Source organism: Rhinatrema bivittatum, chromosome 3, assembly GCF_901001135.1.
Source record: "Rhinatrema bivittatum chromosome 3, aRhiBiv1.1, whole genome shotgun sequence".
Lineage (NCBI taxonomy): Eukaryota > Metazoa > Chordata > Amphibia > Gymnophiona > Rhinatrematidae > Rhinatrema > Rhinatrema bivittatum.
This window is the reverse complement of record NC_042617.1, coordinates 162,888,104-162,916,077: the sequence shown is the minus strand read 5'-3', so window position 1 is coordinate 162,916,077 and position 27,974 is coordinate 162,888,104. Positions and strand designations below refer to the sequence as shown.

The following is a 27,974-nucleotide window of genomic DNA, read 5'->3' as shown; positions in this document are numbered from 1 at the left end:
GAGATTAGCTCTATTACTTGGTCGGACCATGCTCCAATTTGGTGGGACGTCCGGGCCCAGGTTAGCGATAGAGGGCGCCTCTTTTGGAAATTTAACGACTATTTAATACATGATAAGTAAACCCACCAGGAGACACAAGAAGCTATTTTGACTATCAAACTTAAGAATTCAGGAGGTGTGTCCCCCTCTGTTTGGAACTGTCTCAAAGCAGTTGTGAGAGGGAAGGTAATTGCTATTGCCTCTCATAAGAAAAAAAGAGAAAGAGATGGGTTAAGGAGCTGAAGAATAATATTTGTAGGTTACAGCGTTTGCATAAACAGCATCTAGGCAGACATACATTGTGTGACTTGGAGGCTCTTAGAAATGAGCTGAATTTATTGGAAGTTGGAGATATTGCATATTGATTGGACAAAGTTAAACAATCATATTATGAATATGGGAACAAAGCTGGCAAAATATTAGCTCAAAAATTAAAGGCTAAATTTACTCAAGCTCAAATTTTGAAAATTAAAGATAGGGAGGGAATTTTTGTGATAGGCTGGGCAGAGATAAGGCAGCAATTCAACCAATTTTATGCTGAGCTGTATGCCGGAGATATTACTATTTCAGAAGTATGTATGAAAACGTTTTCTTAGAGATATTTATTTATTTAGCATTATTTATTTAGCATATTTTATATACAGAGGTATAGCAGAGTTGCCTTCACTCCGGTTTACAGTTACAACAACCTGATACATTTAAAGTAATTTAACAGCAAAACTGTAAACACTGGTATAGAACAATAGCATATAACTGATTAAGATATACAATAAAATATGTAAAAAACCTGAGTTCAAATCATGTAGAGGACATCTGCTATAGAACAAAATGGGAAGGATTCTGGTAGTCAGAAAGAAAGTTAGTCATTGTAGGGAGATTGTATGTCAGATGGAGGGACACACAAAGGGATAGATCTGTTGATTTATCCTTTATAGTCATTGAGAGTGTTGTCTTAGAGAGTTTGGCTGAGTAGCCAGGCTTTAAGATCTTTTTTAAAAGATTTTATGTTTTCTTGAGCGGTCAGGTGATGAGGTAACGAATTCCATAACTTCAGGCCAATGATGGAAAAGGCTCTGTTTCTTGTGGAGGACAATTTAGCATGTGGAAGAGATGGGATCACTAGCTGGAGTTTACTTGTTCTTGTTGTGCGAAGTGATTTATGAATAGGTATAATGTTATCCAGGGCTGTGTAGTCTGCTTTATAAATTGCTTTGTGAAGAATTGTGAGAACTTTGAATTCTATTCTTTTCTCTATCGGTAGCCACTGTAAATTGTTGAGGACGGGGGTTATGTGGTCAGATTTTCTTTTACCCGTCAGGACTCTGGCAGCAGCATTATGAAGTAACTGCAAGGGTTTTAAGGATGTTTTAGGTAAACCAATCAGGAAAGAGTTGCAATAGTCCAAACTGGTAAAGATGAGGGCTTGTAGGACGGTTTTGAAATCATGGGGGTGAAGCAGCGGTTTTAAGTGTTTGATTACTTGTAGTTTATGAAAGCCCTCTTTTGAGCTGCCTCGATTGAGTGACACCTGTAGAGAAGCATTAGACAGACCAATTTTGGCTATGGAAGTGAAATGGGCAATCTGGGTCTAAAATATGGCAAGGCCCCATGGATAGATGGGTATATCATGACGTTTTATAAAACATTTCAGGCCCAGTTAGTCTCACCATTAATGGGTATGTTTAATCACTTAAGAGCAAGGTGCTCCCCTATTGTGAGTTGCTAATGTTGTGGGGATTACTGTGCTGGTAAAAGAAGGGAAAGATCATATTCTATGCAGCTCCTACAGGCCAAAGTCTTATAAATGTCGATTTGAAGATTTTGGCTAAGATACTAGCTCAGAGGCTACATTTGGTAATTCTTTCTTTAATCCACAGGGATCAAGCGGGCTTCATGCCTGGGTGCATGGCTGGTCACAGCGTGCGAAAGATTTTGAATTTGATCTTGTACACCAAAACCCGTCAATTGCCCTCTCTACCTTTTACGGTCGACGCGGAGGTGGTCTCTGATCGGGTATACTGGCCCTTTTTGTTTACAGTGATAGACCGCCTGGGGATAGGTCAGTACTTTATTGGGTGGATAAAAGAACTATACAGGAATCCTGAAGCGTGTATAAAAGTGAATGGGGGCTATTCTAAATTTTTCAGTACGGAGGGGAACTAGACAGGGTTGCCTGGTATCCCCGTTGTTTCCCCCAAGTGTCAAACCTTTGCTGAATGGGTTCGGTGGCATATGGAAATGCAAGGAATTGAATTATGGAATGGCTATTATAAAATCTCTCTCTATGTAGATGATATTGGGGCGGATTTTCAGAGCCCTGCTCGCCTAAATCCGCCCAAAACCGGGCGGATTTAGGCGAGCAGGGCCCTGCGCGCCGGTGAGCCTATTTTACATAGGCCTACCGGCGCGCGCAGAGCCCCGGGACTCGCGTAAGTCACGGGGTTCTCCGAGGGGGGCGTGTCGGGGGCGGGCCCGGTCGTCGCAGCGTGTCGGGGGCGTGTCGGCAGCGTTTTGGGGGCGGGTACGGGGCGTGGCTACGGCCCGGGGCGGTCCGGAGGCGTGGCCGCACCCTCCGTACCCGCCCCCAGGTCGCGGCCCGGCGCGCAGGAGGCCCTCTGGCGCGCGGGGATTTACTTCTCCCTCCGGGAGGCGTAAATCCCCGGAGAAAGGTAAGGGGGGGGTGTAGACAGGGCCGGGCGGGTGGGTTAGATAGAGGAAGGGAGGGGAAGATGAGGGGAGGGCGTTAGAGGATTCCCTCCAAGGCCGCTCCGATTTCGGAGCGGCCTTGGAGGGAACGGGGGTAGGCAGCGCGGCTCGGCGCGTGCCGGCTATACAGAATTCATAGCCTTGCGCGCGCCGATCCAGGATTTTAGTGGATACGCGCGGCTCCGCGCGTATCTACTAAAATCCAGCGTACTTTTGCTTGCGCCTGATGCGCCAGCAAAAGTACGCCTATTCGCGTTTTTTGAAAATCTACCCCATTATATTTACCCTTACCAATCCAGAATGTCTTTGTCAGCTGTGGCTAAAGAAATGAAGGAATTTAGGAAGGTCTCTGATTTTAAAGTGAACATGGATAAGTCGGAGATCCTGGGAATTTACCTGACAGAGGCAGGATAAACTCAGGTTAAAAGGGATGTTCCCCTTTAGATGGGCGAAGAATCACATTCGTTATCTGAGGTAACTGTGAGCTCGGACCGGGAAGATATCTTTCATCTTAATTATGGACCACTTATCCAAAATATCACATATGATTTCGAAATCTGGGATAGCCATTCTTTATCATGGTTGGGGAGGATTGCAGCCGTAAAAATGAATACCTTGCCCAAATTATGTTACCTATTTCAGACACTTCCATGTTTCAATTTGGAGGTTGTTCTTAGAGGTTGGCAGAGGAAGATATTTGCTCTTATCTGGAAAAATAAGCCTCCACAGGTGGCTAAATCTGCTTTGAATCAGCTAAAAATTGAAGGGGGTTTGGGAGTACAGATCATTCTAAAATATTATGTTGCATCCAAATTGAAAGCTATCGTTGATTATCGTGTGCTGGAAAACAGGAAACAATGGGTGGAGATAGAACAGTATCTATTAGGGGATACTCCCATCCATCTATTTTTCTGGCTGGCGACTTGGGAGAGAACTGTTGGTAACCAGATGTCCCCATTTGGAAAAAATGGAGACATAATTAATGGGAGTTAGAGATTTTTATTTTAGCACTCCCATCCAGTATAACACAGATTTCCAAATAGGAGCTGAGAACCATGCATTTCAAAGGTGGGAATCTTTGGGTTTGGTACAGATATGACAGATATGGAAGGGGAATAAGGTAATGCATTTTTCTAAGGTACAGAGGGTTTTGGGGTTCCGGTTAGTGATCTTTTTGCTTATCTTCAACTAATGCATTTCCTGATGTCCAGGTGGGTTAAACCAGCTTTGATAATGGAGAAATCTCTGCTGGAAATATATTGTGAAAAGGTTCCTTGTATCAAGGGGATTACTTCTAAAATATATGTATCGTTGACGATATCACCCATGTGAAAGTTTAATCATATAAAAAGCATGGGAAGCAGAAATGGGGGAAACCTGGGAAAAGGGAGATTGAGACTTTTGTTTTCTGTTAAGCGGAACTCTATATCCTCCTCATTACTTGAAAACCGTTATAAAATGTTATATGTATGTTTTGGACCTCTTCAGATGGTCCAAAGCACGACAGCCAGACTACTGACAAACACGAGAAGAAGAGACCACATATCTCCCATCCTTAAAGATCTACACTGGCTGCCAATTCACTATAGAATCATTTATAAGTCCATTACCATTATCTATAAAGCCATCCATCACCATGCTCCACTCAACCTACAAATCCCATTCAGAAAACATACCTCCACCAGACTCAGAGAAGCTTACAGAGAATCACTACATATACCCCATACCAAAACCTCTCAACATATAACATTTAGAGAACGGGCCTTTTCCACAGCAGGACCATCATTATGGAACTCCATTCCACCGGATCTTCGACAGGAACCGTATCTTCTAACATTCAGAAAAAGGCTCAAGACGTGGTTGTTTAATCAAGCCTTTCCAGACCCCAACTGAATCTCAATTCAACGACAACCATAGTCAGACATTCCTAAAACATTGTAAATAATTGCTCTGTTAAATTCCTTTAGCCTTTCCTTCTTCACCCAGTTTTGAACATCCTTGTTTTATTGTAACTTCATACTTTCTCTTCACCAGTTACTGTTTTTATTTTATTTTCATTTTACACCCCCTGTTAAATGTAAACCAGCATGATGTGATTCCTATCTTGAATGCCGGTATAGAAAAATACTAAATAAATATATATATATATATATAGATGGTATTTGACCCACAAGAGATTGAAGAAAATGCATCCAACTGTACATGGTTCTTGCTGGCTTAATTGTGGGGAGGTGGATTCATTCTGGCACATTTTGTGGTCCTGCTGTTTGGTTATTCAGTTTTGGGAAAGGATATTTGGTATGTCTAAAGAAATACTGCAGTGCCATGTTCCTGTGGACTCTTAAGATTTGGCTGCTGAATGTATCTTCTAACAGTTTATCTATTTCCCAGAACAGGTTCTTGCATCACATAACTTTAGCTGCTAAGTGTACACTAGCAGTAAGATGGAGAATGGCAATACTACCAACAAGGCTTGATGTCCATTGGAAATTGAATGTGATTCATTACATGGAAAAACTGATAGCTATGAGGCATGATACCGTACATATATTTTCCCATATTTGGTCACCTTTTGAACTTTGGCTAGATTCCCATCCATGACAGTAGAGATGGAACTAAAGGGGATCAAGAAGAGATATATTTATGACAAGCTTCACCCTTGTGCTGGACTTTAAAATCTGCTTGATACTGAGCCCAGTGATACGGACATACTTCATTTTGGAGGATAGGGGAAGGAGTGGAGGGGGAAGAGGTGGGAGTAATAGGGGTGGGAAATGGGGGTTTCTGGATACAAAAATCTGCAGATTTCATATGATGATGGTGGGATACTGTTTGATATTGCTGGTATTGACGAAGATGATTACTTTTTGTTGGCTTTCCTGATGATTTTGTGTTAATACGTGTGATACCTGTTAATAAAGAAATAGTTTACAAAAAAAAAAAAAATAAGTATCCCAGTTTTTTTTAGTGGGAACCCTCTCATACAAAACTAGGGCAAGCCACTACAGAATTCCTCCCATAGTATTTAGGATGTAAAAATAATGTAAAGTGTAGACTGGTAATAAATACAATGCTACCTGTCAGATGGAAATGGGGAAATAAAAAGCAGCTTCTTAATTCTTATGTTTGTTGATCACCTGAGGTAGAAACATCTTTCCACTGCCAAACAGCTCCCCGACAACTTTCATGCCCTTCATGAGGGGTCCTTCGATGATGTGCAGGGGTCTGGGATAGCTCATGTGGTTCATCCTGGCCTCTTCTGTGTCTTCTATAATATACTTATCAATGCCCTGAGAAAACAAACAATAAATGAGGTAAAAATATGCTGCCCAAAGATGGCAAGACTCCAGGCTCCACTAGTTTCTAGGGATGAGAGATCTCTGGGAAAAAAACAGGTCATAAACATAAATCAATCACATTGCAATCAAAGCTAAAAGTAAACCAACTGATGAGCTGAACTACTGAGAAATGTCTGAAGTCTCCGAGCCTGCTTGTACTCTATTACTTTTCTTTGATGGTAATGGACACTTCCAGATGACAACGCTTTTACCAATGCTGGAATGATAGAATACAGAAATTTTATTTTCGTGCTCTTCTCCAATCTCTCAACCATAGGTTCTGTTCAATTACAATTGTGGAGACATTTACAAAAGATAACTAAAGATGAAAGTCTTTCCAGTGCAAAGAGCCTATCTTGCCAGCATTGAGGAAGCGCACCAGGCCTGGAAGACATGAGAATGGGGAAATAGTGGTACCTTGTCTTTCAGAAATATCCATGCATTTGCCCACATGTCCATCTGTATAGAGTTGAGTGACTGCATGATGGAACAATGAATATTTACGGAAGACAAGATGATACAGTACTAAAACAGCAGCCAACTTTCCAACCAAATGTAAGAAAACCCCTCTCCATTTCTTGTCTAACACAAATGTTCTTGCAGGTAAATTAAAAATAATATATACCAGTAACAATTTAATCCAGTAGTGCGTAACACAAAGCAATGCTCTATATACTGAGTTTAGTAACATTTTTTCTTTGTCTACCAAAAGGCACTTAATAGGAGAAAAAGCAAGTTTTCTTACCTGTAAACAGGGTTCTCTGTAGACAACATCATGAATTAGCTGTAACGAGTGAGTGATATCATCTGATGGCACAGACTCGGACTCTGCTCTCAGAGCTTAGTTAAGACTTAAACGAGCATGTGCAGGAGTTCCCATGTGGACACTATCTCAGTCCTTCAGTCTCTTCCACAGCTTAAGCTTTAACAAGATAGTTGACTCTCCAGGGAGGGGGACAATGACTAATTCATCCTGCTTTCCACCAAGAACCCTGTCAACAGGTAAGCAAACTTGCATTCTCCATTGATAAGCAGGCATAACTTAGCAGAAAGACATGGGGAGTACAAAACTGAGGGTTGCAATGGAGCAATTATTGAAAAACAGTCCAACCCTACACAGTGGAGAATGGATTACAGAGTGAAGAGGCTGTGCAGAACTGCTTGTCCAAAATTACTGTCTCCTCGGGATATGCTGTCCAGCATTATCCTGAGGAGACAGGTGAAGGTGTGAACTAATGACCAAATAGCAGCTTTGCAAATATCTTCAATATAAATGGCCTGGAGATGAGCCATTGAAGTCGCCATGGCTCTGACTTGATAAACCTTGACAGAGTCCGTAATCTGTAAACCAGATAGTGCGTAACATTGCCCAATACAGTCTGATAGTCAATTAAACAGAGATCATTTGACAACTGCCCTTCCCAACCTATTGGGATCAAGGACACAAACAGTTGAGATGCTTGACAGTGAGGAGTCCTCTTCAGGTAATATGCCACGGCTCTCTTGCAGTCCAAGGAGAGAAGAGCCTAGTCTCCTTTGTGCGCACATGGTCTTGGAAAGAATATTGATAGCACAATAGCGTGATTAATGTGGAATGTATATTCCATTTTGTGAGTTCACGCAAGCACTAAATTGCGAAGAAACTGAGGGTGTGATGAATATGAAACCAGAGCCTATACTTTTTATGCCAATGTGACAGCCATGAGAAACACCACTTTCCAAGTGAGAAATGTCAGTCCACTGAGACAAGAGATTCAAAAGGAGGTTTCATGGGTTGAGCTAGGACTATACTGAGGTCTCAAGGTACTGGAGGTTTACTGACTGGAAGCTTGGAATGCCACAGCCTATTCATGAATTTTAATGTCAAAGGGTGGAGAGAGATCAAAGCCTTTCCACTTGTTATTGATATGCCGCAATGGCGCCAAGATGAACTTTGATCGAAGAAGTGGTGAGGCCTAAAAACAAGAGGAAGAATATATGTTATGGTTATTGGTGTTTGCGTGGAACCTTGGACACTGTGGCAGCTGACCACGCCCACGGGGGGCAGTCCCGTTAGGGACCACAGTGTCAGGCTAAACTCCGGACAGACAAACAGAGATTTGAATCTTTTATTAAACAGTATATGGAACCACCAGAGGTGGCAGTAGTGAGTAGTGGTTGTAGAGCCCGGCTGGGCGCGTCTCTCACAGAACGCTGGAAACGGATCCTCTGTAAGCAGTGCTGTAGTGGAAAGAGACAGAGTTATAAGCACACAGTAGAATCAGCATTCAGAGTCCCAAGTAGAATAGGAGAGCTCCGAGACAGGGAGAGCAGGCCCTCGAGGAGCGAGTGCCTGATCCCTTAGAGCAGAGAGACTCGGTAGCGTTGTACTCACTAGCAGTAGCAGAGATTCCACTAGAAGAGAGGTCTGGCACCGAAGCAGAGGGCAGGCCCTCGAGGAGCGAGTACCTGATTCCAGCAAAGCAGTACTGTAGGGAGAGATTTTCTGTACTCACAGATGGTGAGTGTAGTTAGTTCTTCCAAGTAGAAGGTAGACGTTGCAGGCAGCGACACAGGGAACATGGGCCCTCGAGGAACGAGTACCGGTTTCCTGATAGCACCTGAAAGAAGCAGATACCCCGTTAGTGACCCGAAGGATAGTAAGAGTTTCAGTTAGAGCTGGAATGGCAGAGTAGCTTAGGAACGCACAGCGAATCCCATTTGTACGAGTTTCGGTTGCTAACTCAACGAGCTAGCAAATACTGTGGGCAGATATACCCTGGAGTCGTGATGTCAGAACAGGGGGACGCCCCTGAGGTTCGCGCCAACGTGGAAATAAAGATGACGGCGGCGTGCGCATGCACGCCCTAGAGGTACCTTGAAGGAGCATGGCGGGAAACAGCACCAAAGCCGGTCCGGGGACACCGGAGAGGTCGGCAAACAGACGCCACGGCGGCCATCAGTCCAAGGTGAGCGGGAGGAGCCGCAAGTAGAGAGAGGTAGGCGGGGCGAAGCAGTCGAAGACCGACAGACGCAACAATATACTGAAGCAAGCTCCTTGGGCTACAGGAGAAGAGATCCAGCTGGCTGGTTCTACATCAATCTGAAATTAAGATTTTCTGATTTATAGTTTACTTATTTAAAACGTGATGAAAGTTGGCAAACTTCCCAATGAAACCTGAAATTAAAATGACAGATGGAGAATATGCTGATACCACACTTACCGTGGTCAGGATGGTGCTAATAAGACTCATCCTTGCTTTGCTTTAGGGAGCTTCTAGTCAAACCTGGCAATGAGCGGAATCAATTAGAGTAGACCAACACTAGCACAAAATCATGAGCTGATCTGTACTTGCTCGGATACATGAAGGAGAACTTCAATCTTCCTGTTACCATCTGAAGTGAACAGGTCGATCACTGGCTTCCCCCAGTGACTAAATAAGTTGTCCATGATCCTCTGGTCCAAGGACCACTTTTGCTGATTTACCCATTTGCTAAGGCAGTCCACCAAGATTCCCAGAAGTTATGTTGCCTGGAGATAAGCCTTGTACTGCCCTTCTCATGACCAGATTCAGAGGGCCTCCTGGCAGAGAGCGTACAAGACCATACTTCCCTGCTTATGTAGCTTATGGCTACTTGATTGTCATTCTGAATCAAGATTTTCTTTTCCAAAAGAAGGTGAGAAAAAACCCTTTTAGCAGTTGGTTTTCAGTTCTATGTGATTGATCTGCAGATGAGTCTCCCCTGTGGACCATTATCCTTGTTCCACATTGCACCCCCACCCCTGGGAGGAAGTGTTGGTAGGCGATGGGATGTAAAGTAAGTGACCTACCTCTAGCACTTATGGATTCATCCAAAGGATGCTCTCATCTTAGAGGTCACAGTGATCTGGTGGGATAATGGCTGGTATAACTAATCCCACTGGCTTTGGAGTCCCCAGTGAAGGCCCCACATGCACAAATGAGTTAGAGGAACCTATTGCTACCACCATGCGGCTGAGAATGGTCAGGACTGACTTTGCTGACACTTGATCTTGCAGAAGGAGAGAACTTATTATGCACCTGAGCAATATGGCTCTTTTGATATGGAGAAATGCTTTTTCCTAAAGGGAGTCTATTCTAGGCTATCCAGTGTCATAAGGATCAGAAGGCTGACCTGTAGGACGAGAGGGTGATTGGATACCCGAAGGGCCCGGCTGAGGCTCGGAGAAAATCGAAGGAATCGCAGAGGGCACCGCGGACACCTTGGGGGGCATCGGTGCCAGCATCGAAGGCATCGATGGCGTTGATGTGCATATCGCCCCCGATGAGTGAATCGGTAGCGAGGGACGGCATAACATCGATGGCTGAGGCACTACCCCCGAAGGAGGAATGCGGAACGGTGTTTCTCCTCCAGATGAAGCAGCCATCTGGGAGGTCACCGGAGCCATCGGAGACCCGGGAATCACCGGTGGAAGGGCAGTCATGAGCACCTCCATCTGGGTTAGCAGCAGTGCCAGCACTGCTGGAATCGGGTCGGTGACCGGTTCCACTCTCGGTGCCAGAGGGTCCTGGAGTCGTTGCATCACTTTGTCGATGGCCTCCTGGACCAGCCGGTCCAGTTCTTCCCGGAGACCTGGGGCAATTAGCTCCGGCTCCGTGACGGAAGAGGGAGGCTGAGGCAGAGTCGGAGGGACCACCTTTACAGGCGGAATCGCGACTCCCAAACCCCGATTGGGTGAGGGTGGCCTCGATGTCCTGGTCGCAGGAGTGGTCGGTGCCGCTCCTGGACGGGGCTTCTTCAACGATGGCTCGGATGGTGGCGAGGTCGATGATTTCGCTCCCTCGACGGTCCGAGACCTACGATGCCGATGGCGATGCTTCTCCCTACGATCCCCTCGATCTTGAGGGGGAGATACGGGAGTCGATGGCCGTGAAGACGTCGATGGAGGGCGGTCACCGGACGGTTGTCGATGGTGCGACTTCGACGGTGCCAGTTCCGAGGACATCGATGCGATGGACGGGGTCGGGGTGTGAGCACGGAAGAGGAGTCCCATCTTCTCCATTCTGGCTTTGCGACCCTTAGGTGTCATGAGGGCACACTTGGTGCAAGTTAGGACATCATGCTCACGGCCTAAACACAAAACACAGACTCCATGAGGGTCTGTGATAGACGTGGTGCTTGTACAGTCCAGGCACCGACGAAACCCCGACGCCATGACCATGGAAAAAATCGAGCCGCGGTACGGTCGACGGCCAGTAGGCCGCGAGGGCCAAACTCAATGGTAATCGATGAAAAACGGTGAAAAAAAACTTACCGGAGTACCGCGGTCGAGGAAAGTTAGAGGAGGGACCCCTGTGGGGCGAAGTATTTTAAATTAATTCCGTTAGGAAAAATTCCTGTCAGGAATCAGTTCAGAGCTCCTAAACCGCGAGGCTACTGCTGCGCGGAAAAAAGAAGACTGAAGGGGGACCCAGTAGGGGCCAGTCAAAGTTCTGGAAATTTTGACAGAAGTTTTCCGTGATTGGGCTCCATCCTGATGATGTCACCCATATGTGAGGACTACCATCCTGCTTGTCCTGTGAGAAATGAAAATCCCCTGGGGAGAAGTGCAGGCGATCGAACCCTGCACTCTACCGCTCCTGAGCCACAGCACTCAGATAAGGCTCCTGCCTGCCGGAGGTAAAGACTGACTCAAAGTTAAAGTTAAATATTCTTCTTTTTCTTTTTTTTTTTATATGATCAGGGGAATGACACCTCCCTGACAAAGTGCCCAAGGAATTAACTTCTCAGGTAAGGCAGGAGCTGAAGGGGGGTGACTGGCACCACCAGTATCACCCCTCAGTATTAAGGTACCGGGAAGGAAGCCTAGGCTGACCAAGTCACGGGGCAAGCCCCCTCTAGGCCCCCCAAGTGCGAGGATGACAGTACTGTCACCCTAACACTGAAGAAAATTAAAAAAAAAAAAATTGTCTCACTTTTTGAACAGATAATTTAGAGAAGGTACTTGCTTGAGCTTGCCCTATGAAAGAAAAAAGGGGAAATCCCACAGGAAAAGGGCAAGCTAACAGGGAACCGCAGGGTGAGCTGTCTGGCATCTGCTGGAGACAGACAAATACTGAAGGGCTGCAGGGTAGACTCTGTCCTGATATAGGATACCCTTTCAGTTTTGGTCTGTCTCCATCTGCTGGACAGGAGGCTCAACCCAAAGTCTGGACTGATCCGGGTACATACAGGGAATGGAGTATAATTATCTTTATACAACTTTGCACAGTTCTTAGAGACCTAGATTCCCAAATATTTTAATCCCTCCTCAAATTCTCAAAAGCTAACCAACTCCCACAGTTGTTTCCTATTTGGCCCCACTAACAATAGCTCAGATTTAGAGTAGTAGAAAACATATCCCGAAACCTTAAATTGCTCTATAAGAGCCATCAGCACAGGCAAGGACTTACACACCACATACAATGAAATTTTATGACATTTTATAGAATGTGAACCCCTCAATGCATGTGCATTGCCTAATAGCCTGTACTAAGGGCTCTATCGCTAGATGAAATAGCAGAGGAGACAGAGGGAAGCCTTGCCTTGTCCACCTGCCAATCAGAAAAGAAGCAGACAACATACCATTGGATATGACCTTAACAGTAAGGGTAGTATACAGTGCCTGTAACCAGGTAACAAACCCGAAGGAAAATTAGTTTCTTACCTGATAATTTTCGTTCCTGTAGTACCACGGATCAGTCCAGACACCTGGGTTTTGCCTCCGCATCAGCAGATGGAGACAGAGCAAGATTTTGATTGGCTCAGTCCTGCATATATATAGCAGCGTGCCAGCCTCAGCCTCTCAATCTTACGTAATGTCAAAGCAGAATGAACAAACCAAACAGACTATCTAATTAAATCGGCCCTAAAAACCCAAGGCCAAGTTCAAACCCCCAACTGGAACAAGACTCCCAGAACCAAAGGAGTAAACAATGGAACATAAAACCACGAGCGGACTCTCCATTACTTCAAAAGATACACGCAAACACTCAGACAGACAATCAAAGGGCGGGTCCCTGAACTGATCCGTGGTACTACAGGAACGAAAATTATCAGGTAAGAAACTAATTTTCCTTTCCCTGTACGTACCCGGATCAGTCCAGACACCTGGGACGTACCAGAGCTAACTTACCTAGGGTGGGTTCCAGTGAGTCCCGCTCTAAGAACTCCCTCACCAAAACCACCCGAAGTTGTAGCCTGAACATCCAAACGATAATGCCTCGCAAAAGTATGCAACGATTTCCAAGTAGCCGCCCGACAAATTTCCTGAGGCAACACTTGTGAGGAATCCGCCCAAGAGGTGGCCTGAGACCGCGTCGAATGAGCCCGAATACCCACAGGAGGAGGTTTCCCCCATAGTAAGTATGCGGTGCCAATGGCTTCCTTGAGCCACCGAGATATCGTAGTCTTGGAGGCCGCACTTCCCCTCTTGCGACCCGTACACAAAACAAACAAATGATCAGAAATGCTAAAGGGATTCGTAACCTCAAGATTTATTTATTTATTTATTTAACAGTTTTATATACCGAATTTCTTGTAACAGGTTACAAATCAAAACGGTTTACATAATAACAATAACAGTGCCTCAAATAGTGCAATTACATAAAACAGAGGAATACAGAACTAGGATCATGAAACTGTTGAAACAAACCAGGGTGTATATATATATATAGAACTATGACACATGGCTGGTAGAGAATGGTTAGGTTAAGACCATGGTATTGGCAAAGGGCCTTGGGAATTGGGGCTAAAGTAGGACATATAGCATTTGACTGAATTGAGAGAAAGCAGGCAAGAGTCAATGAGTTACTGGTGATAGAGTTGATTTAAGATCATCTGGCGTATGATTCAGCAAAGGCCTGCTTGAACAGCCAGGTTTTGAGTCTTTTCTTAAATGTGACTGGGCAATGTTCCAGGCTGAGGTCTGGTGGAAGAGAATTCCAATGTATTGGTCCAGAGGCTGAGATGGCTCTCTTAATTAATGAAGTTTTTAAAGGGGGGACCATGAGGGTGTCCTTATATGCTGCTCTTACTGGCCTGGATGGTAAGTGAGGTCGGAGAGGGATCATGAGTTCTAGTGGGGTGATATTGTGTAGAGCTTTGTGAGTAATGGTGAGAACTTTGTACCAGATTCTGTATTTGATCGGGAGCCAGTGGAGGTTCTTCAAGATGGGAGTAATGTGGTCACTTTTTTTAGTCCTGGTGAGAATTCTGGCTGCTGCATTTTGCAGCATCTGTAGTGGTTTGATGGATACTGCAGGTAGGCCGATCAAAATAGAGTTACAGTAATCTACTTTTGAGAAGATGATTGCCTGGAAAACAGAACGGAAGTCGTGGAAGTGAAGGAGAGGTCTCAATCGTTTCAGTACTTGAAGTTTGAAAAAACAGTCCTTAGTCATGTTGTTTATGAAACTTTTGAAGCTCAGTTGTTTATCGAAGATGACTCCTAAGTTTCTGACTTGGAGGGAGAAGGTGGGGAGGGTTGTGGAATGTAGGTTGGGCCGTGAGATATTTCCGTCGTGCGAGATGAGTAGGAGTTCAGTTTTGTTAGTGTTCAGGATCAAGTTGAGGCTTGATAGAAGGCTGTTTATAGACTCAAGGCAGGTATCCCAGAAAGCAAGAGTTTTGTTTACTGATTCTGTGATCGGTAGAAGGATTTGTACATCGTCTGCATATAGGTAAAAGATAAGATTTAGATTGGAGAGGAGTTGGCAGAGAGGGAGCAGGTATATGTTGAAGAGGGTTGGGGATAAGAAGGAGCCTTGAGGTACACCCAAAGTAGAGCAGACGGGTTGGGACTCTTTGTTGTTAATTTTGACCTTGTATGTCCTGTTTTGAAGGAACAACCTGAACCAGCTAAGGGCGGTGCCTTTGATACCAATGTCCGATAACCGATCTAAGAGAAAAGTATGGTTCACCGTGTCGAAAGCTGCAGAGAGGTCGAGGAGAATGAGAAGACAAGGTTGTTTTTTGTCTAGATTCATGAGAATGGTGCCTGTTAGTGTGATTAAGAGGGATTCAGTGTTACGGGATTTCCTGAATCCGTACTGGTTAGTGTGGAGGATTCAAGATACCGCAGTAAGGCCCTGCGAACATCCAGTTTACGTAAATCTCGCGCCCTAGGATCCGAAAGCTCCTCTTCTGGAAAAGAGGGAAGCTCCACCGACTGAATCAAGTGAAAAGCCGACACTATCTTAGGTAAAAAGGAAGGGACTGTCCGTAGAGAGACCCCGGAATCAGAGATACGCAAGAACGGCTCCCGACAGGACAAGGCTTGCAATTCCGAAACTCGCCGAGCTGAAGTGATCGCGATGAGGAACACAACTTTTAAAATAAGATCCTTTAACGTCGCCCTCTTAAGAGGTTCAAAGGGCGATAAACATAAGGCCGAAAGCACCCAACTGAGGTTCCAAGTCGGACAAGGGTGGCATACGGGAGGACGTAAATGCTTAGCCCCTCCAAGAAAACGCGAGATATCCAGATGTAGAGCCAAAGACACTCCTTGAACCTTTCCTCTAAGACAACCGAGGGCTGCCACCTAGACCCGTAGGGTACTACAAGAAAGACCTTTCGAGAGACCCGCATGAAGGAAAGCTAGAATATGAGAAACTTCAGCCTTCATGGGATCCACCCCGTGATCTCTACACCAGTTCTCAAACACTGACCAGACCCGCACATAGGCAAAGGACGTAGACTGCTTTCTAGACCGTAACAGCGTGGCTATAACCGCACCCGAATACCCTTTCGGCTTCAAGCGTTGCCTCTCAAAAGCCATGCCGCGAGACAAAAGTGATCCGCTGCCTCCAAACAAATGGGGCCCTGGCGAAGCAGAGCCAGGAAGTTCCGAAACCGAATGGGCGGCTCGACCACTAACAGCAGGAGATCCGCAAACCACGGCCGCCGAGGCCATTCCGGTGCTACCAGGATCACGTCCGTGGGATGCAGTTCTACACGTCGAAGTACTTTGCCAATCAGAGGCCACGGAGGGAACACGTACAGTAGCACGTCTGTGGGCCATGGCAGCACCAACGCATCCACCCCTTCGGCCCCTCTTTCTCTCCGATGGCTGTAAAATCGCGGAGCCTTTGCGTTCTGAAACTTGGCCATCAGATCCATGTGAGGCGTGCCCCACCTGCTGCAGATGAGTTGGAAAGCTTCCTCCGCTAGTTCCCATTCCCCGGGATCTAGGTGATGTCGACTGAGGAAGTCCACCTGAATATTGTCTACCCCAGCGATGTGAGAAGCTGCAATGCTGCTAAGATTCTTCTCTGCCCAGTACATCAAGGATTGCGCTTCCGTCGCCACCAGCTGACTCCGTGTTCCGCCCTGGCGATTGATGTACGCTACCGTAGTTGCATTGTCCGACAACACTCTGACCGCCTTCCCCTGAATCAATGAAAGAAAGGCGTGAAGCGCCAAAGCTACTGCCCTGGTCTCCAAGTGATTTATGGACCACTGAGACTGCGCTCAAGACCACTTGCCCTGCACCGAATGTCCAAGACAGACCGCTCCCCAGCCGGAAAGACTGGCGTCCGTGGTAACCACCGTCCATTCGGGCATCACTAGAGACACTTCACACATCAAGTGATCCAACACGAGCTACCAAGGGAGACTGGCCCTCGCCTGGTCCGTAAGCGGAAGCGGTAGGTGGAATTTTTCCAACACAGGCTTCCAGCGGGACAGTAATGCTGACTGCAACGGTCGTAGATGCGCGAAAGCGCAGGGCACCAAAGTTATCGTGGACGCCATGGATCCCAAGACCTGCAGATAATCCCGCACTCGAGGCATCGATAAGGACAAGAGGCGGCGCACCTGAGACTGCAGCTTGACCACCCTCTCCTGGGTGAGAAATACTTTTCCCTGCTTCGTATCGAATAGCGCCCCCAGAAATTCCAAGCACTGAGTAGGGGTCAAGTGACTCTTGGCAAGATTAACCAACCACCCGAGAGAGCGCAAGAGCTGTAGAACCCTGGCGACCATCTTCCGACAGAGCAACTCCGATTTCGCTCGAATCAACCAATCGTCCAAGTAGGGATGCACCAGAAACCCTTCTCTCCTGAGTTGAGCCGCTACTACCACCATCACTTTGGTGAATGTGCGCGGCGCGGTGGCGAGACCGAACGGAAGAGCTCGGAACTGATAATGCCTGCCCAGGATGCAGAATCTGAGAAACCTCTGATAAGTCGGCTGAATTCCTATGTGCAGATAGGCTTCCATGAGATCCAAGGAGGCCAGAAATTCACCGGGATGAACCGAGGCGACTACCGACCGGATCGTTTCCATTTTGAATCGTGGAATCCGTAGACACCTGTTGACTCCCTTTAAGTCCAGGATCCATCTGAAAGTTCCCTCTTTCTTGGGCACTATGAAGTAAATGGAGTATCGCCCCGTGCGTAGCTGTTCGGGAGGCACGGGAGTGATTGCCCCCAAGTCTTCTAGGTGCTGCCGAGTGCCCTGCACCGCCTCGCGCTTCTCTTGATATTCGCAAGGGGAAACGAGAAACTTGTCTGTGGGAATCTGTACAAAATCTAAAGCGTAACCTTGACTTATCACGGTGAGGACCCACTGGTCCGACGTTATCTTGGCCCATTCCTCGACAAAAACGATAGCCTGGCCCCCACGATTGGGACCAGGCGAGGAACCTGCCCTGAGGAACGAGCCACCCGATCCTCATTGGGAAGCCTTAGCCCCCCGTTCCTGCTGGGGCCCTGCTCTGCCTCCCAAAACGTCTGCCACGAAAGGACTGCGGCCATGACGACTGTCGCGCCGAGCTTGAATGGTAGGACATAGCAGACAACCTCGCTGGTCTAGACCTCCTATTCCCTCGAAACCGGTGCTTATTGGAATAGGAACTCCTAGGCCGAGGCCTGTCCTCCGGTAATCGAAAAGCCCTGTTTTCTCCTAGAGATTGCATGAGATCATCCAATTGTTTGCCAAACAACAACGTCCCCTTGAAGGGGAGGGAACCAAGGTGGGCCTTTGACGAACCATCTGCCGCCCAATTCCGAAGCCATAAAAGAAGGCGCGCAGAAACCACAGATCTTGCAGACGTGCGCAGAAGATCATACAAGGCATCCGCACTGTAAGCGATCACCACCTCCAAACGATCCGCTTGAGCCGCTTCTGCCTCTGAGAGCCCTTCATTGGCTAGAAATTGTTGTGCCCAGCGCAGGCCCGCCCTCAAGTCAAAATTACTGCAAATAGCTGCTCGGACCCCCAAAGCCGAGACCTCACTAAATGGTAGCTGTAGGTTTTGAAGAAAAGAAGAATTTGAACTACAACTTTAAGTTGTAGTTCAAGCTTTCTATCCTGTAAGTCCTTGAGGGCGGTAGCCCCTGTAACTGGAATCGATCTCTTTGTCACGGCTGACACCGCTGAGTCCACTCTAGGGAGGCAGAGAATCTCCAGCGTTTCCTCTGGTAATAGGTATAATTTATCCATGGCTTTACTGACCTTCAGCCCGAGTTCCGGAGTATCCCATTCCCGGAACAAGATATCAGTCGCCGAATAATGAAATGGGAACACGACTGACGGACCACTGAGGCCCAACAAAACCGGGTCCATCTTGGTTCCCGGTCGGGACTCCACTGGGGGCACCTCCAAGCCGAGTTCCTGAAGAATGGCTGGAATAAGTGGAGCCAGCTCCTCCTTTTTAAAGAGGCGAATGACCTTAAGGTCGTCCCCTTCTACCCCTGGGGAACCTTTAGTGGTACCAGTCTTCGCTGGTACGTCTCCTTCCGCTTCGCCAGTATCCCCGCGGGGCTCAGAGAGCGGATCCACCTTGTCTTGAGACGTGGACTCTGTGTCCGAGTCCTGGGGAACTGACCTGAGACGTCTCTTATCGTTTGGCGGGTCGGAGCCCTTCCTGGACTCATGTGTGGAACGCCTCTTCCTGGACTTCAGTCCTAGTCCCCCCGAAGTCAGCTTTCTACCTGACTTTTTCCTCAGGACTTTGTGCTTGGAAAAAGACAAGGCCGACGAATAGGAAGCCTCCTCAAGGCTATCTTCAGATAGAGGAGAGACAGCCCCACCCGGAGCATCCCCCGGGATGGCCGCTGTTGAGGAGAAAGCGCGGGAGGCACCGGAGCCTCCCCCAGAGCCGCCCGCATGGCATCTTGAAAAGTTTCTAAAATGGCCGCCGTTCCCGCGGTAAGCAGGAACGGCTCTGCACTCGCTGAGGTGATGCTAACCTCGCGCGGCGGGGAACGCGGCACCCGAGACCGGCCTCCCCGACCAGACCCAGATGGCCCTTCACCGCCCGGTACACAATTAGCGCAAATTCTGTCATGGGGCACGCACGACAAGCTGACCCCCGCAACATCGGACTCCCCCCCCCCCGCCGAACACCTCCAACGAATAAAAAACGAAAAACGAGGCGAAAATAAAATTAAAACAAGCAGCGGAGAGTCGGCGCGCAGAGTAAAAACAAAGCAGTTTTTTGTTTTTTTTTTACTTGCCGGCGCTGTCCCAGGTACTGGACTCCTGCTCCAGTAGGGGTGAGTGAACCGGGCTCCCCGGTGTCACCCCTGTTGCTGCTAACTGGATAGGCCGGGTCCTCGACCCTTAGCAGCAGCCTCGACCAGGGGGGATGGTCCCCTCAGAACTTTCAACCCCCCTGGGAGGAACTCACGGCACGGGACAGGCTTTCAAATTCTTCTTTTCTTCAAAACCTCTTTTTTTTTTTTTTATATATACCCTCAGAAAAAAACCTGACTAAAAAACTAACACTACCACAACACCAACTTTCACAGAGACTGAGGCTTAGCAACTGCACCATCTGCTGGAGACAGAGTAAGACTGAGAGGCTGAAGCTGGCACACTGCTATATATATGAAGGGCTGAGCCAATCAAAATCTTGCTCTGTCTCCATCTGCTGGTGCGGAGGCAAAACCCAGGTGTCTGGACTGATCTGGGTACGTACAGGGAAAACACTTTAATACTGCTAACAATTATGGCCACGACACTATCAAAAGCTTTATCCACATCCATGGATATAATTCCCCTGCCACTTTCTTTTGGGAGGCTAAATGGAATATATTCAGCAATCGTCTCGTGTTGTTAGTTGATACCCTTCCCTTAATAAAACCAGTTTGGTCCTGATGCACTAACTCTAACATTACCTCCTCCATCCTAAACTGAAGGAAAATGCTGCTCACCCTGGCCAGCAGGATGTTTGAAGAATGGGCTGTCAGTAGGGAGAGATCAGGAGACCTTGGAGGGTTGGATCCACAGGAGAGGAAGTGGCTGCGGAGGGTGAGAAAGGGTAAACTGGGAGATATAAGACAGGAGCTGGTAGGTGAGAGGGGATCACTTGGGAGGATGTAAGAAAAGGATTGCAGGAGTGGAGGGGAGGCTGGGAGATGAAAAAGAGAAGATGGATAGAGTGATGGAATAGGGGTTGGAGTGACAGAGGATCAGGTGGGGTTATAAGGAGGGCTTAGGGTGAGAGGATTAGCTGGGGGAATGTGAAAAGGGCTAGAGGGATGAATAAGAAGGGATAAGCCAGAGAGGTGAGAATATCTGAGAGATGTAAGAGTGGATCAATCAGAGGGGAGGAGGTAGAGGTCTGCTGGAGGAATGGTGGTTAGGAGAAAGGATCAGTTAGAGTGAATAAGCTGGACTGCAGAGAGAGGGACCACACACCTGTTAATTTGTTTTGGTCGTCCTCTAGGGTCAGGAGAATTTTCAAGAGCTAAAATGGGCCCTGACCTATATACTGTATGGGATTCTCCTAAGAATAGAAGCAGCTAACCACCCAAAGGCATCTGTTCCCAGGCTTCATGAGCATGTTGCATCCGTTGGTCCTAGACGGCTTCGCCCCGTTTGCCTCACCTTGTTCACGGCTCCTCCCACTTACCTTGGGAAAATGGCTACCGCCGCATGTGCAAGCCACCCTCTCCGGTGTCCCCGGAACGGCTATGGTGCTGCCTCTCACCATGCTCCTCCCAAGGGCCTACTAGGGTGTGCGCGTGCGCGCTACCGTCATCTTTATTCCACATCGGCGCGAACCTCGGGGGCATTCCCCTCAAGTGACATCACGCCATCTGGGTATTTAGCCTGCCCTTATTTGCTAGCTAGTTAAGTTAGCAACGATTGGTCTCGGCAGGTCAATGCTACTCTGCCGCTTCCGTGCTGCCGCTGGAAGCTCTTTCTCTGCCCTTCGGGGTACTGACTAACCTGGGTACCCGCTCCTTGGGGGCCCTCTGCTTTATTTCAGGTGCCTTACAGGGATTAGGTACTTGCTCTTCGAGGGCCTGCTCTCCTTGCCTCGGTGCCAGTACCATCTAGTTCAGCCTGGAAGAATCGTATACCTACAGCTACCATCTAGTGAGTAATTAACTATCAGTCTGTCTCATCTACAGCATTGCCTTGCTGGGAAACTTACACCGGAATTCCTCTATACCAACAGGGTGAGAAGGGTCCCCTCTGCCGAGGGTCCCGAGACTGCTACATCCAGACTACCTCACTACTGCCACCTCTGGTGGTATACATCAAGCTGTACAATAAAAGATCTAATTTTATGTTTGTGTGTCCTGAGTCTAGCCCAGTACTGTGGCTCTCCACGGGGCCCCACCCCGTGGTCGTGGTCATCTGCCACAGTACCCAAGAATCCACCCAAACACTGCTTAACCATAACAGAGCAATGAAGGTCTAACAAGTTGTAAGTGATACCTTTAATAATGGACTAATATGCACACCTGTACTTAATTAGTCCATTAACAATGCAATACTTACCACTTATATCTTTTTATCTTTATGTCCACTTATCTATATGAACTAACACAACAGCCATACTATTGTATTTCACATGGCATTGAAATGTGGTCACTTGTTGATCCTCAAATCACAGAAATGAAGATCAGCAAACAGGTGATAGCTTTTGGCTGGTCTAACACGGCATTTATTTTCAAGGTTGTATAATAAAGTTAGTGAAAGGATGGTGGGCAAGTGGCTGAATATCCCTGAATGTCCTTCCAGCCATTACATTTGCTACAGTTAACTTGCTTCACCTCTCTGACCTCTTACTCTTCTCAAACTCCTCAGTGTCAAAAAAGGAAAAAAAATATAAAACAAATTTTCTCACCTTTCAGTAATGGCCTGCCTGATTCACTAAGTCTCCTTGCCCAGTCTGCATTTATCAGTAAAACACTTACTGAATCAGGCCCCAAATCTTTCTGTGACATTGAAAACGAAACTGCTGCTATATTCCAACCAAGACCATCACTCCCTGCTTATCTGCAGCAGATCTGACAAAAGGGAATACAACTCCACAGAACTAGCCACAAATGTACTAAATTAATCCAGGATAAAGATATCACTTGTACCTTGTTTACCAACACTTTTATATGTCACAGAAAAGTGCACAGATGTCTAATGGAAACAGGGTAGCATGCACAGAAAAAGAACAGCTGCAAAAAAATATGGAGGAAGGTGAGTGGGTATATGAATGCTGATGAAAGATGAGTGAATGAGAACGTACACTTATGAAAGATCTGCCAGGGTGACAGGAATAGAAATGATTTGACGATTGGTGTTAATTCAATTTATGCTAATTTGGATGTTCTTCCCAAGGAACTCTTACAGTTCCAGAAATGCCAGTCTTTAATAAGGGTACTGGGTCAGCACACCTTCTGCAGGACCTGCGCAGCATCAGTGTTTTGGTACAGCAGGTCATCTAGGTGCAGCATCTACTGAGCTCACCTTAACAAGTGCATACTCCAGTCTCTCCTCCACAGTGCCACTCCTCCACTCATCACTCTGAATCACCTTTTTCCCTCCTTTTGCATGTGTCTAAAACAGAAGCAGAAACAGAGACTTAAAAAAAAAAAAAAGGTTTAGACCAGTCATTACCACATACAGAAAACCAAAACCCAAGAATTAGCCCTCCAAAAAACAGCCTAATTTCACTTTTTTAATGATGGAATCAAATGAATAAACATATAGAATTAAATCCAGTACTTTAGAATATGAATGATTTAACATACACTACATTTTATAAACTATTTTGTTTTAAACACAAGTGATAATTTCAACTGGAATGTGAAACAGATGGAAAAACAATAATATTTGTTTTAGGATCTTTTCGGACATTAAATCTGGATCTGTTCTATTCCTGGAGCACTGTGGGCCTTTTTTAAGGCACCTCATCTGATGTTACTAAGTATTGTAAAGTATGGTACTCCTGAGAGCCTCCCTCATCAAGTCAGCACCATCTTTCCTTCTCTAAGCAAAATGTTGGGGTAGGGAGATGGATGACAAGCTGATGGGGAATGTACCACTGAAGACTACCTTTGAAAAATAAAACCCTTAAAAGCACAATTATTAATCCAAATAATTTTGTAGACAAGATACTGGAACACATTTTGTCTACTAAAACTGGTTGTTCCTTTTTTTTTCCCCACTTCACTTTCTGTGTTCATGTACTCACAAAATGTATATGTCAGTTGTTAAAGCCATAGTAGGAAGAGTACAAGACACAGGACACATTTTATATCCACGAATGTCTGCCATGTTCACTGAATAGTGGAAGAATGTCCAAGTGGTTACAGCTGTAGGTTGAGACTCAGGTTAACCAGGGTTCAAAACCCGCTTCTGACATATCGTGACCCTGTTCAAGATGATTCATCCTCTATTGCCTCAGATGCAAATTTAGGGCATGATTTCGTGAAGCTTCTTTCCTGTTCTGTCTATCAGAAAAAGGCTTCATAAATCAGGCCCTTAGATTGAAAGCCCTCTGAAGCAGAGAAATACCTACTGGACCTGAATTATCATCATTAAAGGAAAATTAGTTCTTACCTGCTAATTTTCATTCCTGTAGTACCACAGATCAATCCAGACTCGTTCCCCAAATTTAACAAAAGCGATCTGCATTGAAAAACCAACAACAACTCGCACTGTATACAAAGCAACAGTACGAGCGGCAGACTCTTCCCCCTGCAATAAGTGGCTGGGTCTCTGGACTGATCTTTGGTACTACAGGAACGAAAATTAGCAGGTAAGAACCGATTTTCCTTTCCCTGTACATGCTCAGATCAGTCCAGACTCCTGGGACGTACCTAAGGTCCCCTTACCTCAGGTGGCAATTGGAGAGTTCCGCTTGTAGAACACTCTCACTAAAGCACATGGAAGCCGGATCGTAGCCCACCTGACTTCTTGGGGATTGTAAGGGAAACTGCAGAATCAGCTGAGCACAGCATGTCTGCAGCACTGACATGCAGCATAGAGAAGGGACGACCTGATTAAACCATCCTTGAGTCTGGAATGCATAGTTTAGGCTGGGACTGTTGGCATAGATCTGATTCTAGGATAGTGAGTAATCCTGTCCCACATACACACAGTCTAGTTTGGCACGCACACTTGTTTACATTAGGCTATAAAAGACAAACAGCTATGGCCCAGAGAGAGAGAGAGAGAAACCTGCTTTTCCTTTGCAGACATGCAAAGTGATGAGACCCCTTCGCCTGTGATGCGCTCTCTCCTTTCCAGGCTGATGACTAAAAGGGTGTTGTGAGAATTGGCCGAGATACAGTGTACACACATATGTATATGCTTAGCACTATTTTAATGCTTACAACTGTATATCTTTAATGCTTAGAATAGTTAAGATTGTATATCAATAAACATATTATTTTTACTTTTACCTTGTTCTCGCTTACCTCATTCCTAACAGAGATCAAGAAGCACTCAGAGTAGAACTCCGTACACATTCCCAGTAGAAACAGGCACTATGGCTTTCTGACACAGAAAGGAGGTTACTTCCAGCTACAGTTGAGCCAGTTGGGTGGGGTTGGAACGGAAGACAGATATCCACTGGTTCAGGGGAGGGTGCAAGAAGCAGCCACATAACACAATTCTCAGAACCTACTTGCCTTTTGTGATGCGGCCCCATTCCGGCAAGGACTGCAGTTGTTTCTACTGTGTCTTAGGTTACTGCCTTTCTTTCTGTCAATCTGTAGCAGGAAGCTACTGAGAATGAGAAGGTAGGGCTTGAGTCTCTCAAAAAGGTAAAAGGACCTCCTCTGATAACAGGGTTGTTTGCATGAGAAGTACTGATGCCTGGACTGGTTTCCCAGCACTGTAGACAGCAGAGTGGAGTAATGTTCCTTGATCAGCACCACTGTCTTCTGCACAAGTTATCTCCTGTTCATGGGCCATCTGCCAAATGATCATGATCTTTTCCTGGAGCCCATTTGCCCAGATCCAGGAGACAGCAGAGTTGCTTATCTGTAAAAGGTGTTTTTCCAAAGGACAGCAGAATGTTAGTCCTCACACGTGGGTTACATCATCAGATGAAGCCCAATGCGGAAAACTTATGTCAACGTTTCTAGAACTTTGGCTAGGCACACTGAGCATGCCCTATATCACGTGTCCAAGTGGGGTCCCTCTCCAGTCTTGTAACATAGAATTATAATTGAAATAAAAAATAGCAGAAACCCAACTCCACAGGGTGGCGGGTGGGTTTTGTGAGAACTAACATACTGTAAGTACTTCTGCTTTCTCTGAACACAAGCAGGATGGTACTCCTCACACATGGGTGAATCACTAGCTTCAGGCTGCTCCACAACAAAAAAGGGGACCAAAAGACATCTAACCAGGTGCCAAAGGGCACACCACCAGTGCTGCTGGTAACAGAGGGGAAGACAGTCTAAACCCAAACAACGGGCCCTAGGAGAGGAGAGGTGGGTCCTACACCTCAAACAGGTTCTGAAGGACAGACTGGCCTAACCTACTATCATGTAAGCCATCCCTATCCAGAGAATAATGAGATGTGAATGTGTGGAGAGAGTGCCATATCGCAGCCTTGCAGATCTCCTTCACAGGAGCCACCAATGCTGCCATGGCTCTGACAGAATGAACCTTGACATGACCCCCAAGATGCAGTCCCACCTGGGTATAACAGAAGAAGATGCAATCTGCTAGCCAACAGGATAGTGTCTGTTTGACAAAGGCAATGCCCAACCTATTCTTGCCAAAGGAAATAAGAAGTTGGGTGGACTGACTATGGGCTTCTGTCCATGCCAGATGGAAGGCTAAGGCTCGCTTCACCTTGGTGCGAATAGGGCCTGGGAAAGAATGATTGACTGGTTAAGATGGAAATCTGTCACCACTTTAGGCAGGAATTTAGGTGTGTACGCAATACCACCCTGTTTGATAAAACTTAGTATAAGGTAGATAAGTCACTAAGGCCTGGAATTTGGTGACCCTGTGCAGTGAAGTGACTGCCACCAAAAATATGACCTTCCAGGTCAGGTACTTCAGGTTACAGAGGCTCAAAAGAAGCTTTCATCTGCTGAGCCTCATTGAGGTCCCAAGATACAGCGGGAGCCCTTAAAGGGGGCCTTCAAATGAAGCAGGCCCGCATGAAGCATTAAACTATAGGCTGTACAGAGATGAGCGTACCATCCACACCTTGGAGGTATGCGCCAACTGCACTGAGATAAACACTAACGGAGTTGGTCTTCAAGCCAGGCTCCAATAAATGTAGGAGGTAGTCAAGCAGTTTTTGGAACGGATCGAGGGCCTTCTGCTCACACCACACGGAAAATCTCTTCCACTTCAGCCTATAGGACTTTCTGGTGGAAGGCTTTCTAGAAGTCACCAGGACCCCAAGACACATCCTCTGAATGATCAAGTAGCTGTAGGATTAACCTCCCAACATCCAGGCTGTGAGCGACAGAACCTGGAGTTTGGGATACTGCAGCCTGTCTTGATCTTGCATGATGAGATCTGTGGAAGTCCCCAGACTAATTGGTCTCTGGATGGACAGCTCCCATAGGAATGGAAACCAGACTTGTCTCGGCCAATGAGGGGCTCTAAGGATCATAGTCCTCTTGTCCTCGCGAAGTTTCAAGAGAGTGTTCACCATTGAGGTAATCGGAGGATATGCATACAGAAGACCCTTGTCCCAATGACAGGGGAGGACATCCGAGGCATCTTCCTGTTGCAGGGGGATGCAAACAGATCTATGTCCAGGCTCAGCCAAATGCAGAATATCCGATTTACTACGCCCTGGGTCCAGGGACCACTCGTGGGGTCTGAAGGCTCGACTCAGCCTGTCCACTATCACATTCTCTGTCCTGGCCAGGTATATGGCCCCGAGCACCATCCCATGGGGAAAGGGCCCAAGACCAGATCTGGACCGCTTCCTAGCACAGGAGGTATGATCCCATGCTTCCCTGCTTGTTGACATACCACATAGCTACTTGGTTGTTGGTGCAGATCAGGACAACTTTGTTGCACAGCCAATCTCTGAAAGCCCATAATGCATACTGATTGCCTGAAGCTCCATGAAGTTGATTTGACAAAGAGTGTTTCTGGGTGGTTCAGAGACCTGAGTGCTGAGTCCATCTACATCAGCTCTCCACCCCAGGGTGGATGCATCCGTGATTAGGACAACTTGAGTAGGGGGACTTCAAAATTAAATCCCCCTGTTCCAGATTTGAAAGTACCCGCCACTAGGACAATGAGTTCCAGTTAGATGGAGTGACCCAGATGCAATCCTGGAGGCTCTGAGTGCCTAGCGCCACTACAACCTCAGGTCCATTGGGCTCTGCCCATGTGTAAATATGACCAGCAAGTGGCATGGATGGTTGCGGCCATATGGCCCAACACTCAACATATGCCAGGCTGACACCAGATGGCACTGTTGGATCTCTGCCGCAATGGTCATTAAGGTGACGGCCTTCTAGCAGGGCTGGAAAGCATTGGCCTGAGCCCTGTCTAGCAGGGCTCCTATGAAGTCCAATTGAAGTGACAAGCTGAGATGGTACTTTGGATAGTTGGATAGCTGTCTCCAAGACCTGGATGGTCAAGCACATGGACCTGGTGGCCCATGCCCGAGATGTGCTCTTGACCAGCCAATCTAAATAAGGAAACACATGCACTCCC

The 27,974-nt window shown here is 46.7% G+C and overlaps 1 protein-coding gene across 3 annotated transcripts in view; it reads right to left on the bottom strand.

Moving 5' to 3' along the window:
* Positions 1–27,974, bottom strand: part of MTR (5-methyltetrahydrofolate-homocysteine methyltransferase) — a 357,506-nt gene that overhangs the window by 165,259 nt on the left and 164,273 nt on the right. For all 3 annotated transcript variants that reach the window (XM_029593902.1, XM_029593903.1, XM_029593904.1), the window contains 2 exons: positions 22,788–22,877; positions 5,883–6,035 (listed from right to left, as the gene is read on the bottom strand). In XM_029593902.1, coding sequence (XP_029449762.1) covers positions 5,883–6,035; positions 22,788–22,877 — 243 coding nt within the window. The remainder of the gene's footprint in view (positions 1–5,882; positions 6,036–22,787; positions 22,878–27,974) is intronic.